The sequence below is a fragment of the Rana temporaria genome, chromosome 3 (genome assembly GCF_905171775.1).
Source record: "Rana temporaria chromosome 3, aRanTem1.1, whole genome shotgun sequence".
NCBI classification, from domain to species: Eukaryota; Metazoa; Chordata; class Amphibia; order Anura; family Ranidae; genus Rana; species Rana temporaria.
Window position 1 is genome coordinate 264,149,305 of NC_053491.1, and position 16,273 is coordinate 264,165,577.

At 42.8% G+C, this 16,273-nt stretch overlaps 1 protein-coding gene across 2 annotated transcripts in view; it reads right to left on the minus strand.

Annotated features, from left to right (window-relative positions):
• Positions 1 to 16,273, minus strand: part of RAD50 (RAD50 double strand break repair protein) — a 269,333-nt gene that overhangs the window by 63,383 nt on the left and 189,677 nt on the right. For both annotated transcript variants that reach the window (XM_040344638.1, XM_040344639.1), the window contains exon 17: positions 8,530 to 8,723. In XM_040344638.1, the coding sequence (XP_040200572.1) occupies positions 8,530 to 8,723 (194 nt within the window). The remainder of the gene's footprint in view (positions 1 to 8,529; positions 8,724 to 16,273) is intronic.

Genomic DNA, 16,273 nt, shown 5'->3' on the forward strand with positions numbered 1-16,273 from the left:
CACTGAAACTCAGGCCACCGGGGAGTAGTAAAGCAACTGTACTAATTTGCTGAAATTAGGGCCAAAGCCATTTAGATCATCCCAGAGGTATCCCCACTCTATGGAATCAAATGCCTTAGCAGCGTCGAGCACCACTACCGCTCTGGTGCCAACTGAATCATGGTGAGCTTGAATGTTCCTATAGAACCAGCATATGTTCATGGTAGTGTTTTTCCCGGGCATAAACCCTGTTTGGTCAGGATGTATAAGTGATAGGATGACTTGGTTAAGGCGTATGGCCAGAAATGTTGCAAGAATTTTAATATCCACTTAATAACAGGGAAATCGGGTGGTACGTTTCGGGGTGATGGGGGTCCTTGCCCGGTTTAGGGATTACAATAATCAGGGCCTCCCTCATGGAGTCTGGTAGGACACCCTCTTCAAAAATATATTTATACAAAGGACAATTCAGGGACTAGAATTTCTGAATAGGCCGAGTAAAATTCTAGAGGGAATCTGGCTCACCCAGGAGCCTTAGCTAGGGCAAGAGTGGCAATAGCAGTGGTAATTTCATCTGCAGAGAGGGGGAGACTCAAGGCAAGCCAACTGGGCTTCGGTCAGTTGAGGGAAGGGAATAGCCTATAAGAAGGACTGAGTATCCGATGTGGTAACAGTCACTTGCGAGGAGCATAAAGATGCACAATATGAACAAAATTCTGCAGCAAATCAGTGAAATATCAATAAGTCGGGTACCTTGCACATCCAGCAAAGTAATTACCACTGGGGGGGTCAAGAACCTTGTGGGCCAAGTAGGCCAGCAGTTTTGCAGCCCTCTCCCCTGCTCAAAGATTCGTTGCCAACAAAAGAGCTTTTGTTTAGTCTTTTTGTAGTATAGTTGATCAACAAGATGGGTTTGAGATTTTAACATGGAAGAATTGTCGGAGGAGGGATCCGCCACAAAAGCGTCAGCGAGGGATGCCAGCCGGTTTGTGGCCTGTTGAAGAATAACTTTGGAGGAGGCTTTCAGTCAGGTTTATGCATCTAGACAAAAGGGAGTGGGAGTGTAGTTTTAACGCTTCCCAAACTGATCCCACCGAGGCCGTAGCAAGATTGGAGTTGAAGTAAAATTGCCATTTACGCTAAATGTCTTCTTGGTTCACCAGAGCGGTCAGCCAAAAAGGCTGTAATCGCCAGGGGAGAGGCATAATCTGGGGGGCAAGACGGAGAGTTACCCAGTAAGGGGCATGATCTGAAAGAATTCTAGGATACAGAGGGAGCAGGATGATACACCAATATAAAATTTATGCAGGGCATAGTTAAATGCGTCGCTGAAAAACAAGAAAAAGTTGGGTGGTTGGATGTCAAGGCAAAATCTGTAAATAAGTGACTTAACTGGGTATCTGACACTGCGGGGGTAGGTAAGTAAGGCTTCCCATACAATGTCACATACATAAAAATGAATCTGCCTTGAGGGTCCGAGTACATCAATCAAATCTCAAATTGGACCGTTTTAGCAATAAGAACAGGAATATGGCGTGTGAGTGGCATGGTAAGCCCAGCCTACCCAGGGGCGCTTAAGGGCAATTTGAAGTTGGCCTGTAATGCGTGTCTTGAGGAGAACAAAGATGTTAGCTCATCTCGGCTCCTGCCGACAATCCACATGAACATTTTTATGGGGGCTATAAGAAAAGAAAGATCACAGACTAAATGGGGGACATCAGTTTAACTCCCAGAAAGAAACACTGCAAAGTGCTGAGAAGCAGCTGAAGGAGATTGCAGACATAGGGGCTTAGCCTACACCCATATGGCAAGGGGCAAACTATCCAAAAATACGGAATAAAGGGGGGGGTTCAAATTTGGGACTTTAAATGAGGTGGTTAGTAAACCACCTCCATCCCTGGTTGTATAATAAAAAAGAAAGAGAGAGCGGGACTTTAAATGAAGCATGTGCAGGGATCAGATTACAATGGATAGGGGGAAAATAATAAATCTGGAATAAGTTATTAATTTCAAGACTTTCAAATAATGCACCGTCCATGACTATATTGCATTATTAAAGAAATTTGGTAAACATATATATATATACACCCCCTATCCATTGTAATCTGATCCCTGCACATGCTTCATTTAAAGTCCCGCTCTCTCTTTCTTTTTTATTATACAACCAGGGATGGAGGTGGTTTACTAACCACCTCATTTAAAGTCCCAAATTTGAACCCCCCCCCCCTTTATTCCAAAATGATGAGGGATGGAAGCATGTGAGTTGTGGGACTCGATTGTTTAAATCAGGTGTCTGCATTGATTTTATCTATTGCTGCAGTTTCTTTTTGTGGTTTTGTTTTTTCATTTCTTACCAGGCATAGGTGCAGGTGGGGACACCCCCCCCCAATCACCTGTCCTTCATCTACCCATCAGTTTGTACATGCCTCCATTGAGGAGACTTAAAAAATGTGTAGTTAGGACTGCAGAATCGCAGGGAGCCTTGGCGATGGCTCTGCAGCTTAAAACATATATTTGCAAATGTGTGCGACTAATCCTCTGCTTTTAATATGTATAGTTAGACCGTTGAACTTGGCTTGCTGATTGGATGGTAAGGAGGAACCTGGTTAGAAATGTTTATTGCTTCACCTGTATTTGAGTTTGTCATCTAATTTATAGCCCCAAAAAAAAAAAAAAAACCTTTTTTCTATATTAAATACCCCAGCTTTTTCTGTCAAGTGTATATATATATGTTTACCAAATTTCTTTAATAATGCAATATAGTCATGGACGGTGCATTATTTGAAAGTCTTGAAATTAATAACTTATTCCAGATTTATTATTTTCCCCCTATCCATTGTAATCTGATCCCTGCACATGCTTCATTTAAAGTCCCGCTCTCTCTTTCTTTTTTTTTTTTTATTATCCAAAAATACATTTGGATGTACAAACGGCCTGCCACTTGTAGAAGTGGGGGATCACCCCCCTTCATGCAGAAGGGTTGAGAGGCAGGCTCTGAATGTCTACATGCACTTGCTATTGGAGTAAATGATAAAGAAGGGTGGGATTCCTCTGACCCCTCCATAGCCATTCTGTGTTTATGCAGGAGAATGCTCTGGCCACCCGCGGTGTTGCTTCAGGCTGACTTTACAAAGGGGGTTCACCTTGGAACACATTGTCATCAGTAGGTGGCACATTAAGAGACTACACCAAGTTTGGTAGTGCCCAACAAATCTTGGATGATCCTATATATACCATTCTAAACATATTTTATAGGAGGATTATACTCGAGGACTTGCTTTTTTAAAAACATTTGGTATTCTTCAAAATTGCTGAATTAAGTGGAATCATTCAATCACTGTACATACTATTAGGGTTATCAAACAATGACAAATAAAAACGGTATGCTTTCTAGAAACCTGTGACGTATCTCTCATATACCCAGAACATGGCAGACAATCTGATAAGTGCGTATCTTTGCATTCGAGAAAACCCACATCCTCTTCAGAATTTGTTCACAGTGCATTCCTTTGCCCTAAATTTCAATAGGAACTGCACAAACCGTCTCCACTCATACTGATTTTGTACAATAAAAACAAGAAAAGAGCAGCTGGCTGGCATTTTCTAAACTTCTGAAGAAATACAACATGCAAAAGCATTGTGGACATTTCATAATATTTAGATTAAAAAACAAGATATGACACCTCCAATTGATTTTTATTTCAGATGCGACACTGCTATAAATATTCTTCTTCTGCCACACAATAAAATCATCATAAAAAATTGCTTTCCATTAACAATATGACTCGTGAATAAATATCGTCTCCCCTCATGCAATCAAATGTTTCTATAATCTAGTCTAATACACCTGTGATCCACTTTGGAAATCTGGAAATCAAAACATGCATTTACCTTAGGAAATACAAATTTCTACTCAAAGCCTTATTTGCAAGTTTACCTTAACATCTTACTGCCCATTTATATGGTTCTAACACGCTACACATGCTTTAATGCACATTGGGCAAGATTTGATTAAGTGAACTTGCGTGAGGGCCGACCATTTTGCCCGACATTCTTTGAACCATTACAATTCGGTCTAAGTGTGTTTGTCTGAGCACTAATACACTGCCCAATAATTATATTGTCTTTGTGACTGTGTGTGGTGAAGAGATGAGCTTGGGCATGTTATTTGGATATACCGTATTTATCAGTGTATAACGTGCACCTTCACTTTAAGAGAGAAGTTTCAGGGAAAAAATGTAATTTTAAATAAAGAACTGTGAAGCAAAATAAGGGTCATTGCCCATGAATGCAGCCTAATTAGTAGGGGTGTCAAATTTAATCGCTGCATCGCGATTCGGGTGTCCCCGATGCGGCACCGATGCATGCGACCGTGATAATCAATGTTTAGCCCCGCCCCTCCTGGGAGAGCGCTCCGTTCAGATGTTACCTTCTCTCGTCAGCATCAGCAGGGTGTTTGTATATGGTGCGCTCATGTGACTGCCCGGCCCGCCTCTCTCCTCTTACGTCTCACGTCTCTCCTGGAGTCAGCCCCGCCCACTGACTATCAGATCAGTAGAAATGCGGGAAGGGCTGACGCCAGGAGAGACGTGAGACGTAAGAGCAGAGAGGAGAGAGGCGGGCCGGGCAGTCACATGAGCGCGGCATATACAAACACCCTGCTGATGCTGACGAGAGAATGGACTAGAGCTGGAATGGAGATCGGGGGATGGTGAGCACTGCAGGCAGATCGCCCATCTCATTACAAGGCTGCAATGACATAAGTAATGTTTACAACCTCTGATAAGATGACTGTATTCTACAAGCACTATTTTTTTACAACCTCTGAAGTTTACTTCTGTGGTGTGGCACCATCTATGTGATTTTAAGAAGCAGAGCGGTCACTTAATGTATGAAAAAAGATCAGATTCTCTAATAAGTGCTATTGTTTTTACTCGTGTGAGAAAATGTGCCAATTGTAATAGAAAATAAATAACACGGTAGTGTATTTAAAAGTCCAAGTCCTCACTGTACTGATATTTTTATTGAGGGTTCATTGTCATCTGTGCATTTTTAAAGGGCGTATTGATGACAATGGCAGTACATAAAAACATACTGAAAATGCACATTAGTGTATTTTAAAAATCCACAATAAAATGCATAAGAACATGCATTGAATGGTGACAATCCAGCCTAAAGTGGGGTGCACACTATAAGAAAATCAATCAAAATGGCGACGGCTCTGCAGCTTAAAACATGTATTTGCAAATGCGTGCAACTAATCCTCTGCTTTTAACATACATAGTTAGACTGTTGAACTTGGCTTGCTGTTTGGGTGGTAAGAATGAACCTGGTTAGAAATGTTTATTGTTTCACCTGTATTACAGTTTGTCTAAAAAGGCATCTTATTTATAGCCCCAAATAAACCCCCCCTTTTTTTCTGTATTAAATACCCCATTTTTTCTGTCAAGTATATATGTTTACCAAATTTCTTTAATAATGCAATATAGTCATGGATGGTGCATTATTTGAAAGTTTTGAAATTAATAACTTATAACTAATTCCAGATTTATTATTTTCCCCCTATTCATTGTAATCTGATCCCTGCACATGCTTCATTTAAAGTCCCGCTCTCTCTTTCTCTTTATTATACAAACAGGGATGGAGGTGGTTTACTAACCACCTCATTTAAAGTCCCAAATTGAACCCCCCCCCCCCCCACCCTTTTTCCATGAGAAAATCAGGCAAATTTATTTTCCTCATTGTTCCCTCCAATCATTCTCTGTGCGCAGAACAGCATGTACAGAGGAGGAGGGGGTGCTGTGATCCGGGGACACAGGGGGGGTACGGGCATGTAGTGGAATCTGATGTGTCACCTGTGATAAGTCATTGTCACTGCAGGCAGGGACTGGGCTGTATGGAGGAGAAATATAGACCATCTAATGTACTATGTCCACAGTCTCTGATCATCTTCTGTACTATGTCCACAGTCTCTGATCATCTCCTGTAGCATGTCCACAGTCTCTGATCATCTCCTGTAGCATGTCCACAGTCTCTGATCATCTCCTGTAGCATGTCCACAGTCTCTGATCATCTCCTGTAGCATGTCCACAGTCTCTGATCATCTCCTGTAGCATGTCCACAGTCTCTGATCATCTCCTGTAGCATGTCTGCAGTCTCTGATCATCTCCTGTAGCATGTCTGCAGTCTCTGATCATCTCCTGTAGCATGTCTGCAGTCTCTGATCATCTCCTGTAGCATGTCCGCAGTCTCCGATCATCTCCTGTACTATGTCCGCAGTCTCTGATCATCTCCTGTACTATGTCCGCAGTCTCTGATCATCTCCTGTACTATGTCCGCAGTCTCTGATCATCTCCTGTACTATATCCGCAGTCTCTGATCGTCTCCTGTACCACGTCTGCAGTCTCTGATCGTCTCCTTTAGTATTTTGGGGGGAGAGCCAGGCACACTTGCGCTGCAATCGTGATGCATCGCGGAATCAAATCGAATCAGGGACTTGACAATCGTAATCTCATCGAATTGTGAGACCGGTGAAGATGCGCAGCCCTACTAATTAGTGCCATGAATGCAGCCTAATTAGTGCCACGAATGCAGCCCCACCATTGCCATACCTTACCATTAAGGATGAGCCGTACACCCCTCGGTTCGGTTAGCACCAGAACTTGCTAACAGGCAATAAAAAAATTGAACACACAAACACTGTTAAAGTCTATGGGACACAAACATGAAAAATCAAAAGTGCTAATTTTAAAGACGTATATGCAAGGTCCTTCCCCAGGGGACATGTATCAATGCAAAAAAAAGTTTTAAAAATGTCAGTTTTTTTGGGAGCAGTGATTTTAATAATGCTTAAAGTGAAACAATAAAAATTCCTTTAAATATTGTGTCTGGGGGTGTCTAAAGGATGCCTGTAAAGTGGTGCATTGTTCCTGTGTTTAGAACAGTCCTGCACACAAAATTACATTTTTAAAAGGAAGAAAAGTACATTTAAACTGATGGCTGCTGTAATGAATTGTCTGTTCTCAGCAATACAGATACAAAAAAAAAAAAAAACCCTGAACCAAAATGAAAAAAAAAAAAAAAATTGCATGGGGGACCCCCCAAAATACATACCAGACCCTTCAGGTCTGGTAAGGATTTTAAGGGGAACCCTGCGCCAAAATAAAAAATGTCATGGGGCCCCCCAAAAATCCACACCAGACCCTTTTCCGAGCACACAACCTGGCAGGCCGCAGGAAAAAAGGGGGGATGAGAGAGCGCCCCCTGAACCGTACCAGGTCACATGCCCTCAACATGGTGGGATGGGCTCTTTGGGGCAGGGGGGCTTCACCCCAAAGCACCTTGTCCCTATGTTGATGGGGACAAGGGCCTCATCCCCACAACCCTTGCCCGGTGGTTGTGGGGGTCTGCGGGCGGGGCTTATCGGAATCTGAAAGCCCCCTTTAACAAGGGGACCCCCAGATCCCAGCCCCCCTATGTGAATTGGTAAGGGGTACATTTTACTCCTACCATTTCACAAAAAAAGTGTCAAAAATAGTAAAAAAATTAAAAAAGACAAGAGACCCTTCGGCTCTTTATTAAAAAATAAAACTGGTCAGCGATGTACATTCATCTTCTATCATGCCACCCGACAAGCCGAAAAAAAAAAAAAAAAAAAGCTGCAACAGATCCACCTCAATGGGAGGCTCCCGCCGAGTGACGCTTCTTTGTGATAGCTGAGGACGGGTCCACCCGGTGATGTAAACCGGTGACCACCGCCCCGCCCCCCCTCTGATGCCACTGTTGCAGCTTTTTTTTTTTTTTTTTTTCGGCCGTCGAGATAGAAGATGAATGGACATCGATGGACAGTTATTTTTTTATAACATTTTTTACCCTTATTTTGTGAAATGGCAGGGGTACAATATACCCGTTACCAATTCACATGGGGGGGGGGGGGGGGAAGGATCTGGGGTTTCCCCTTGTTAAAGGGGGCTTTCAGATTCTGATAAGCCGCCCACAGGTCCCCACAGCCACCGGGCAAGGGTTGTGGTAATGAGGCTTTTGTCCCCATCAACATGGGGACATGGTGCTTTGGGGCGGGGGGGTGGCGCAGAGCCCCCCTGCCCCAAAGCACCCATCCCCCCATGTTGAGGGCATGTGGCCTGGTACAGTTGGGGGGGGCGCTCTCTTGTCTCCCCCTCTTTTCCTCCGGCCGTGAACAGTTTTAAATGACTGTCCTTCCTTTAGAAATGTAATTTTGCTGCGGGACTGTTCTAAACACGGGAAACATTTGACACTTTACGGGCTGCCTTACCACAGTGGTAAGATCTGTGGTTTACATCAGTGTATTGTGGTACACTAAAATGCATATGTGGGGCTGCTAGATGTGTTGGAGTACAGTTTTAATTGAATTGCACAGCACAGCTATGCACTACATTTAGTTGGATGCATTGACACAAATTGAAGTAATATGTAGTAAAATGCCTGTTTATCTTGTGCTACTGCAACAAATAAGTGTGAAAGTACCATTTATCAGCACTTAATGTGTTGATTACTCCACAGTATTCTCACCCTGATCTCTCTGGACAGGCACTGTAGCTCAGTGGTCATCTCTACACTTTGCTCTTCTAATTGCTGGCGACGCTGAAGATTACTAGAAATATGTAGTTTCTCTGCTCGCAGTTCATTGGCGGAACTCTTCAGTTGTTGGATCTGTTCTTGTTGGTCCTGTATCCGCTGGCGCAGCAGCTCAATTTTACCAGAAACTAGAGATTACAAAAAAGAAAATAAAAATAATTAGGTGAAATACGCTAAAGCTGCTTTTTCAAACTAGCAGAGATTATACATTTAAAAAGTGTTACTAAACCCAGTAATATGAAAATAGTTCATCCGCCCATTGTGCCCACAGCTTATAAACCTTCTTTTTACATAAAAATATTGCCATTATATCCTTTTTGGTTGATTTCTATACTACGGCTACATCACAAACTGCAGTTTCTTCGGTGCTGAGAGTTCAGAAAGGTGGAGATTTGCAGCCTGTATACACACCCACATGTGTGATGTCAATATCATGTGACCTGGCTATCTGAAAAAAGAAACTGTTCTCTCCAGCATAAAAGACACAACTGAGCATGTGCAGGTTGGCTACTGTGCTTGTGTGTTAGCTGGCTTTCCCCAGATAGACAGTGCAGGGGGAGGGAGGATCTATGCATACAGGATAATACATCCTTTTTACACAATGCAGGGGATTAACCCCTTAAAGGGGAGTTCCATCCACAATTTCACTTTTTAAATATAAATACCCCTGTAATACACAAGCTTAATGTAGTCTAGTAAAGTTAGTCTGTAAACTAACGTCCGTTTTGTTAGGTTGTTAGAGCATTTAGTTAGTTTATAATCTAGAAATAGACCGTGGCCATCTTAAGTGTGGGCATCATGAAGCCAGACTGTATGACTTCTTGGATTTCAGCCTTGCAGATCTCACACATGCTCAGCGCTGCACAACCGATGTAATAGGTTTCAGTCAGGTTTCCATAGCAACGGGAGTGTCAGAGGAAGTTTCCGCCCCTTTTCTATGCAAATAGGCTATTTGCAAGGACTACTGGGATACATGATGCCTATCCCAGAAACCCTTGCGAATAGCCTTGTGACTTAATAGCCTAGGCTAATAAGGAGGAGGAAGTAATGAAGGACTACAAAATAAAAAGTATTTACAAGCAACAAAATAAATGAGATTAGGGCATGCAGCACAGACAAACATAAATAAATGGGTGGAACTCCACTTTAAGTTCCTTAAGTTCCACAGAGTATAATAAGCATGCTATGCTGCATATACAGACAGATTTTACCATTGTGGGTTTAGTAACACTTTAAGTTCCTTGAGGGCAGGGACTGACGTGAATGTAAAATATATATGTAATGAGCGGCGTAAATTGTCGGCACTCTACAAGTACTTGTAATACATTTTATAAATCAGAAGCATTACCCTGTCAAGTTTTTGAATTTGCCTACAAATAATCTAGGCCTACATAGTTTACTACTGCATCAATTCCCCAGGCAAGAGATTCCCAACCAGTGTCACAAGAGACATACAGTATAGTGTTTTCAAGTTCTGAAAAGGTTGCTATCTGGAGTCATTAAACAGGCGTTTATAAATGGTTTTGATTACCATACACATTTTTTCCAATGTATTAAGGGCTCATTCCACCAAATGCAACATGTCGTTAATTATTTTGCCACATCCACAGAGCAAAGCATGGCAGTGACATATGTACCCTAACTGGTTGCATTTCTGTATTTAGGTAGGTAGATGGCGGACAGGGGGGGTCGGTAGTAAAACTGTAGCTCAACCGCCTTCTTATACCATCCCTGGCAGCTTGTATCAAAGTGCCCTAAATATGTTATTGCAAAAATAAGCCATCTCAAAACTTTATTGATTTTTAAGTATTCTGACCAGAAAAAAAACACGCACAAAGATTACAGATCTTTGTTTAACCACTTGCTTAACCACTTAAGACCCGGACCTTTAGGCAGCTAAAGGACCCGGCCAGGTTTTGCGATTCGGCACTGCGTCGCTTTAACAGACAATTGCGCGGTCGTGCGACGTGGCTCCCAAACAAAATTGGCGTCCTTTTTTTTACCACAAATAGAGCTTTCTTTTGGTGGTATTTGATCACCTCTGCAGTTTTTATTTTTTGCGCTATAAACAAAAATAGAGCGACAATTTTGAAAAAAATTAAATATTTTTAACTTTTTGCTATAATAAATATCCCTCAAAATATATAAAAATGAGATAAAGTCAGAACCCTTTCCTATTTGGAACGGAACACGGCAAGGATGTTCACTTTCTCCGATTATTTTTATCCTCACCCTGGAACCGTTTCTGAGATCTATCTGGGCAAACACAGATATCAGAGGTATCTTAATCAAGGGAGATGAATATAAAGTAGCGGCATATGCCGACAACCTATAACCTCTCCAGAAACACCCTTACCATGTTTTTTAGCGGAAATAAAAAGATATGGGGATCTGTCCAATTTTAAAGTGAACTACAATAAGTTGGAGGCCATGGGCGTAGAGGTAAACACCTGTATGCAGCAGCAGCTAGCAGCTAATTTCTTCTTTAGTTGGACAGGCTCCCATGTATGCTACCTGGGGACTAAGATACCAAACAAATTAAATAGAGTTTTTGAATTGAACTTTGTACCCCTGATAAAACAAATTAAATTAGATTTGCAACGGTGGGATAAAGAGATCTTTACATTGTTTGGTAGAATTAATATAATAAAAATGAACGTAATGCCAAGACTACTGTACCTGTTCCAGACCTTACCTATAAAACTCCCGTTGGGGTTTTTGAGAGATCTGAGATCTAGATTTATTAAGTTTATTTGAGCAGGAAAATCTGCAAGAGTGCGTAGAGACATACTGACTCTACCGAAAGAGAGAGGAGGAGTTGGATTCCCAGACCCAATGGGTTATTATGATGCCTCACACTTAGTACGAATAGTAGACTGGTGCACACATCAGAAAGATAAGCCATGGATAGACATGGAACGAGAAATTAGTAATATTCCTCTAGAAGGAATGGCTTGGCTTCCCGAGGTAGACATACCCCATAATGTGAAAAATCACCCAACGATAGGCGCCACACTCTGAGCTACCAAAAGGATATTCAAGAAAACTAAGTTGTCGAAACGTGTTGAACCTGGTTTAAAAGACAGATGTTTTAATAACCTAAGGCGGCAAGGAATCCGCAGGCTAACACATTTCTCGCTAGACAATCATGTGATGACTAACGAGGAGATTGAACAGGCGATTGGGGGAGACATAGATCTAATAAGACGAATTCAGTTGAAATCCTTTATTGGTTCAATGAAACTACAAAAGGAAACGATATGCGCACTATCAAAGTTTGAAGAGATATGCGTAAAAGGAGAACCGCTGAGACATGCATTATCATGCATGTACACCTTGTTGACTGAGTCAGAAGCCCCACAAGAATTAGCTTTTGTACAGGCTTGGGAAAGGGACTTGGGGATTAAATTCTCTGAGACTCAGAAAAATAAGATTTTCTTACTTACGCACAAGGCGTCAATGGCCTCCAGATATCAGGAGGGGGGATATAAAATACTGACTAGGTGGTACAGAACTCCAGTACTATTAAACCGGATTTTTCCTCAAGTATCAAATTTGTGTTGGCGATGTCAGGGAGCAGAAGGCACCATGATACACATTTTCTGGGGCTGCCCAAAATGTAAAGAATTTTGGAAGATGGTCTCGGATATAATCAAAGAAATTACTGGGGTGATTCTTGGAGACAGCCCGGCAGCATTTCTGTTACACGATATTCCATTATCTGTTGAAAAATATAAGAAATCCCTGTTAAGACATCTGATTACAGCAGCAAAGGCCTGTATTCCAATTTTATGGAAGAGTACGGCATCCCCGACAAGAGTACAATGGCTGAGCAGAGTAACAGAGATCCAACAGATGGAGAATCTTACTATGGGGCTGAGGGAGCGAGAGGAGGAGTATTGGAGGATATGGACCCCATACATTAGGTACAGGGAACAAAATCCTTAAATAGACCTTAAAACAAATATGGTGATGAGCAGGGGGTGGGGGGGGGGGGGTAGGGTAAATCTGAATTCTTCCTTTTCAGGTTTTTTTTTGGGACAAGTGGGAGGGTAACAGGGTTTTTTTTTTTTTTTTTTTCATTAGCTCTTCCCTTGTCTGGATAAGGTAGAGGTAGTAAGAGTAGAAAAGATATGGTTATGCTGAGAAAGGGAGAGGGAGAGCTGATATTGTGACAGGTTTCTGATTAAGAATGATATATAATAAACAGAGATCGTTAGATGATGCGAATATGGATGTAACTGTATACAATGTGATAATGATGTTATCTTGGGAAAAAAAAAAAAACGTATAAAGAATAAAAAAAAATATATATATAAAAAACTTTTTTTCCCCTCAGTTTAGGCCTATACGTATTCTTCCACCTACTTTTGGTAAAAAAAAAAAAAAATCGCAATAAGTGTTTATCGGTTGGTTTGCGCAAAACCTTTAGCGTTTACAAAATAGGGGATAGTTTTATTGCATTTTTATTATTTTTTTTTTACTACTAATGGCGGCGATCAGCGATTTTTTTCGTGAATGTGACATTATGACGGACACTTCGGACAATTTTGACACATTTTTGGGACCATTGTCATTTTCACAGCAAAAAATGCATTTAAAATGCATTGTTTACTGTGAAAATGACAATTGCAGTTTGAGAGTTAACCACAAGGGGGCACTGAAGGGGTTATGTATGACCTAATATGCGTTTCTAACTGTAGGTGGGAGTGGCTGTAGGTGTGGCGTCATCGATTGTGTATCCCTATAAAAGGGATGTGACGGAGCCACAGTGAAGAACGGGGAAGCTGTGTTTACACACAGCTCTCCCCGTTCTTTAGCTCCGGGGACCGAACGCGGGACTCCAGTGGCGATCGGGTCCGCGGGTCCCGAATCATCGGACCGGGTCGCGGGCGCGCGACCCACGGCTGGGCACTAGCAGAGAACGTACCTGTACGTGCATGTGCCCAGCCGTGCCATTCTGCCGACGTAAAAGTGCAGGAGATGGTCCTTAAGCAGTTAAATGAGTGTATAAATAAATGTATAGTCACTGTACTGAAACAGTGATGATAGTTACAACAACCAATATTAGGTGAATATATATGTGGGTGAAGTCCAATATTTTCCCTTTTTTTAACCACTTGCTTACTGGGCACCTTCACCCCCTACCTGCTCAGGCCAATTTTCATTGCGTGATCATACAACACTACCCAAAACAGAATTTATAATTCTCTTCACACAAATAGAGCTTTCTTTTGGTGGTATTTAATCACTACTGGGGTTTTTATTTTTTGCTAAACAAAAAAAAAAAAACGTTTTCATAGTTTGTTATAACATTTTGTAAACCGGTAATTTTTCTCCTTCATTGATGTGTGCTGCTGAGGTTGCATTGATGAGGCAGCACTGGTGGGCACTGATCAGGAGGCACTGATGATGCTGCACCGATATGTGGTAGTACTTGCGTCCCACCAGCGGATGGAACCTGGCAGTGTGGTGCAGATGTTACCTTATGCAATCAGGCGTCACCTGAACTTGTTAGCAGGTAATAGTATAAATACCCGGCAAGTGCACACTGGTATTGTCCTCGTGCCCTGACCTGATACCTGAACCTATGGTATCTGTTCCTGCATCCCTGGACCCTTTCCCTGCAGCCCGATTTCTTCCTTCTTGTCCCTGTCTGTCTATTCCTGGTTCCCCATCTGCTGATCTCCGGTTAATGATCGCTGGCCTGGCTTGACTACGATTCTGGTTCTCCCCTTGCTACATATGCTGGTTGGTTACTGTCACTGTTTTGGTTGTTTGGTTTGTTCACTTGTTGTATTGGTGGTTGTAACAAACCCCAAATGGGACAGAGGTTAAAGCCGTTTAGGATACTCCATTCCCGAACCCAAGACAGCTATCGACACTCCACAATCTGGCGAACACGACCCATACGAATCCCCCCCCCCCCATAAACGAGACACACAGCTCTGTTTGAGGTTCAAAACAGGGAATGAATCTTTATTGCAAGCACATGGTAACACATTTCTCTTCAAAATACATCCCTGCCACCCTTGGGAAACAGGGTGGGTTAAATTGTCCAATGACAATGGTGATACAGGTCAGGTGTGTTCAAACTTCTCCTTCAGTAAACAGTCTTAGCGGGGGGGGGGGGTTGCTGGAGTGATCGCCCCCTTTCCTCACAGCAAGGCACTGAAACATCACATAATAGGCTGTCTACCAAGCTCCAATCCACATCACCACAGTAGCGGACTTAATTACCACAATAGAATGCAATCACACCCCATCACAGCAAGCTTATAGTGCACAACAGCCAACACACAATATATACAATGTATACCACATTGAATCTGACTAGCACAGGGGTTCTCATTCTCCCTGTGCCCCTATTAGAGACAACCACCACTCTATATAATATATATATATATATATATATATATATATATATATATATATATATATATATATATATATATATACACACACACACACACACACACACACACACACACACACATATATATATATATATATATATATATATATCTATCTCTATCTTGGGGGGGCTTGAGTTAACACTGCTTTAAAATATGTTGCCAACTTGTTCATTCCATGCCTAGAAGACTTGCTGCTGCCACTGTGCCCATCAAACGCCGCCAGCTTGTTCCTTCAAATGCAGCCAGTTTGTCCCCTCAAATGCAGCCAGTTTGTGCCCCCAATTGCCGCCAGTTTATGTCCCCAATTGCCGCCAGTTTGTGCCCTCATTTGCTGCTAGTTTGTGCCCCCAACTGCCGCCAGTTTGTCCCTCAATTGCAGCCAGTTTGTGCCCCCAATTGCCCCCAGCACTTACCTTGCTCGGGTCAGCGCGGTTCTCTCCACGCTCCATGCCGCCACTGTGCCCATCAAACGCTTGTCCCCTCAAATGCAGCCAGTTTGTGCCCCCAATTGCCACCAGTTTGAGCCTCCAATTTGTGCCCCCCATTTCTGCAATGCATGAATCTATGTATTGTTGATTGATAAGTGCAGGAAAGAGGGGGCGGCGCTCTTGCGCCCACTATGGACGCACCACCGCCACTGTTAGGACTGGTAAAAAAAAGGAAACAGAAAGTCAGAGAACTTTGAAATTCAGCCAGGAGAATGAATGACATCACAGATACAAACAGCTAAGGCCCCATGCACACGGGACGCCGGTGCAAACTCTGCTGAACACATGTTTTTAAAGGCTAAAAAGATGTGGGCGGGGGCAAACCTTCATGCAGAGGCAGGCTTGTCCGGAGGCTTGCGGTACCAGGGGCGCTTTTGCCCTTCAGTGGATGTCTTAGCACCCTGGAAAAGTTTTCCTGCCGCACTGGGCGGGCGAAAAAACGCTTGGGGGCAGTAAATAAGGGCCCTTGCTTACAGCGAGGCTCCTTACCCTTCCCAGATTGTGGGAGCAGAGTGCTCTTACCACCTGTGGCATCTTTTATAATGTCATCCAGGGACACCCCAAAAAGCCATTCACCCTAAAGGGTAAGTCCACCAGGGACTTCTTAGAGGACTGGTCCGCAGACCAACACTTTAGCCACACAAGGCGGCATTGTACCACTGCGGAGACCCTGGAGAGCAAGGGATGCGTATTCAGAGCTGACTCACAGACACATTTCAGACCTTGCACCAACTGGTCGGCCAGGTCCAAACAGAGCTCAGGAGCATTATGCGC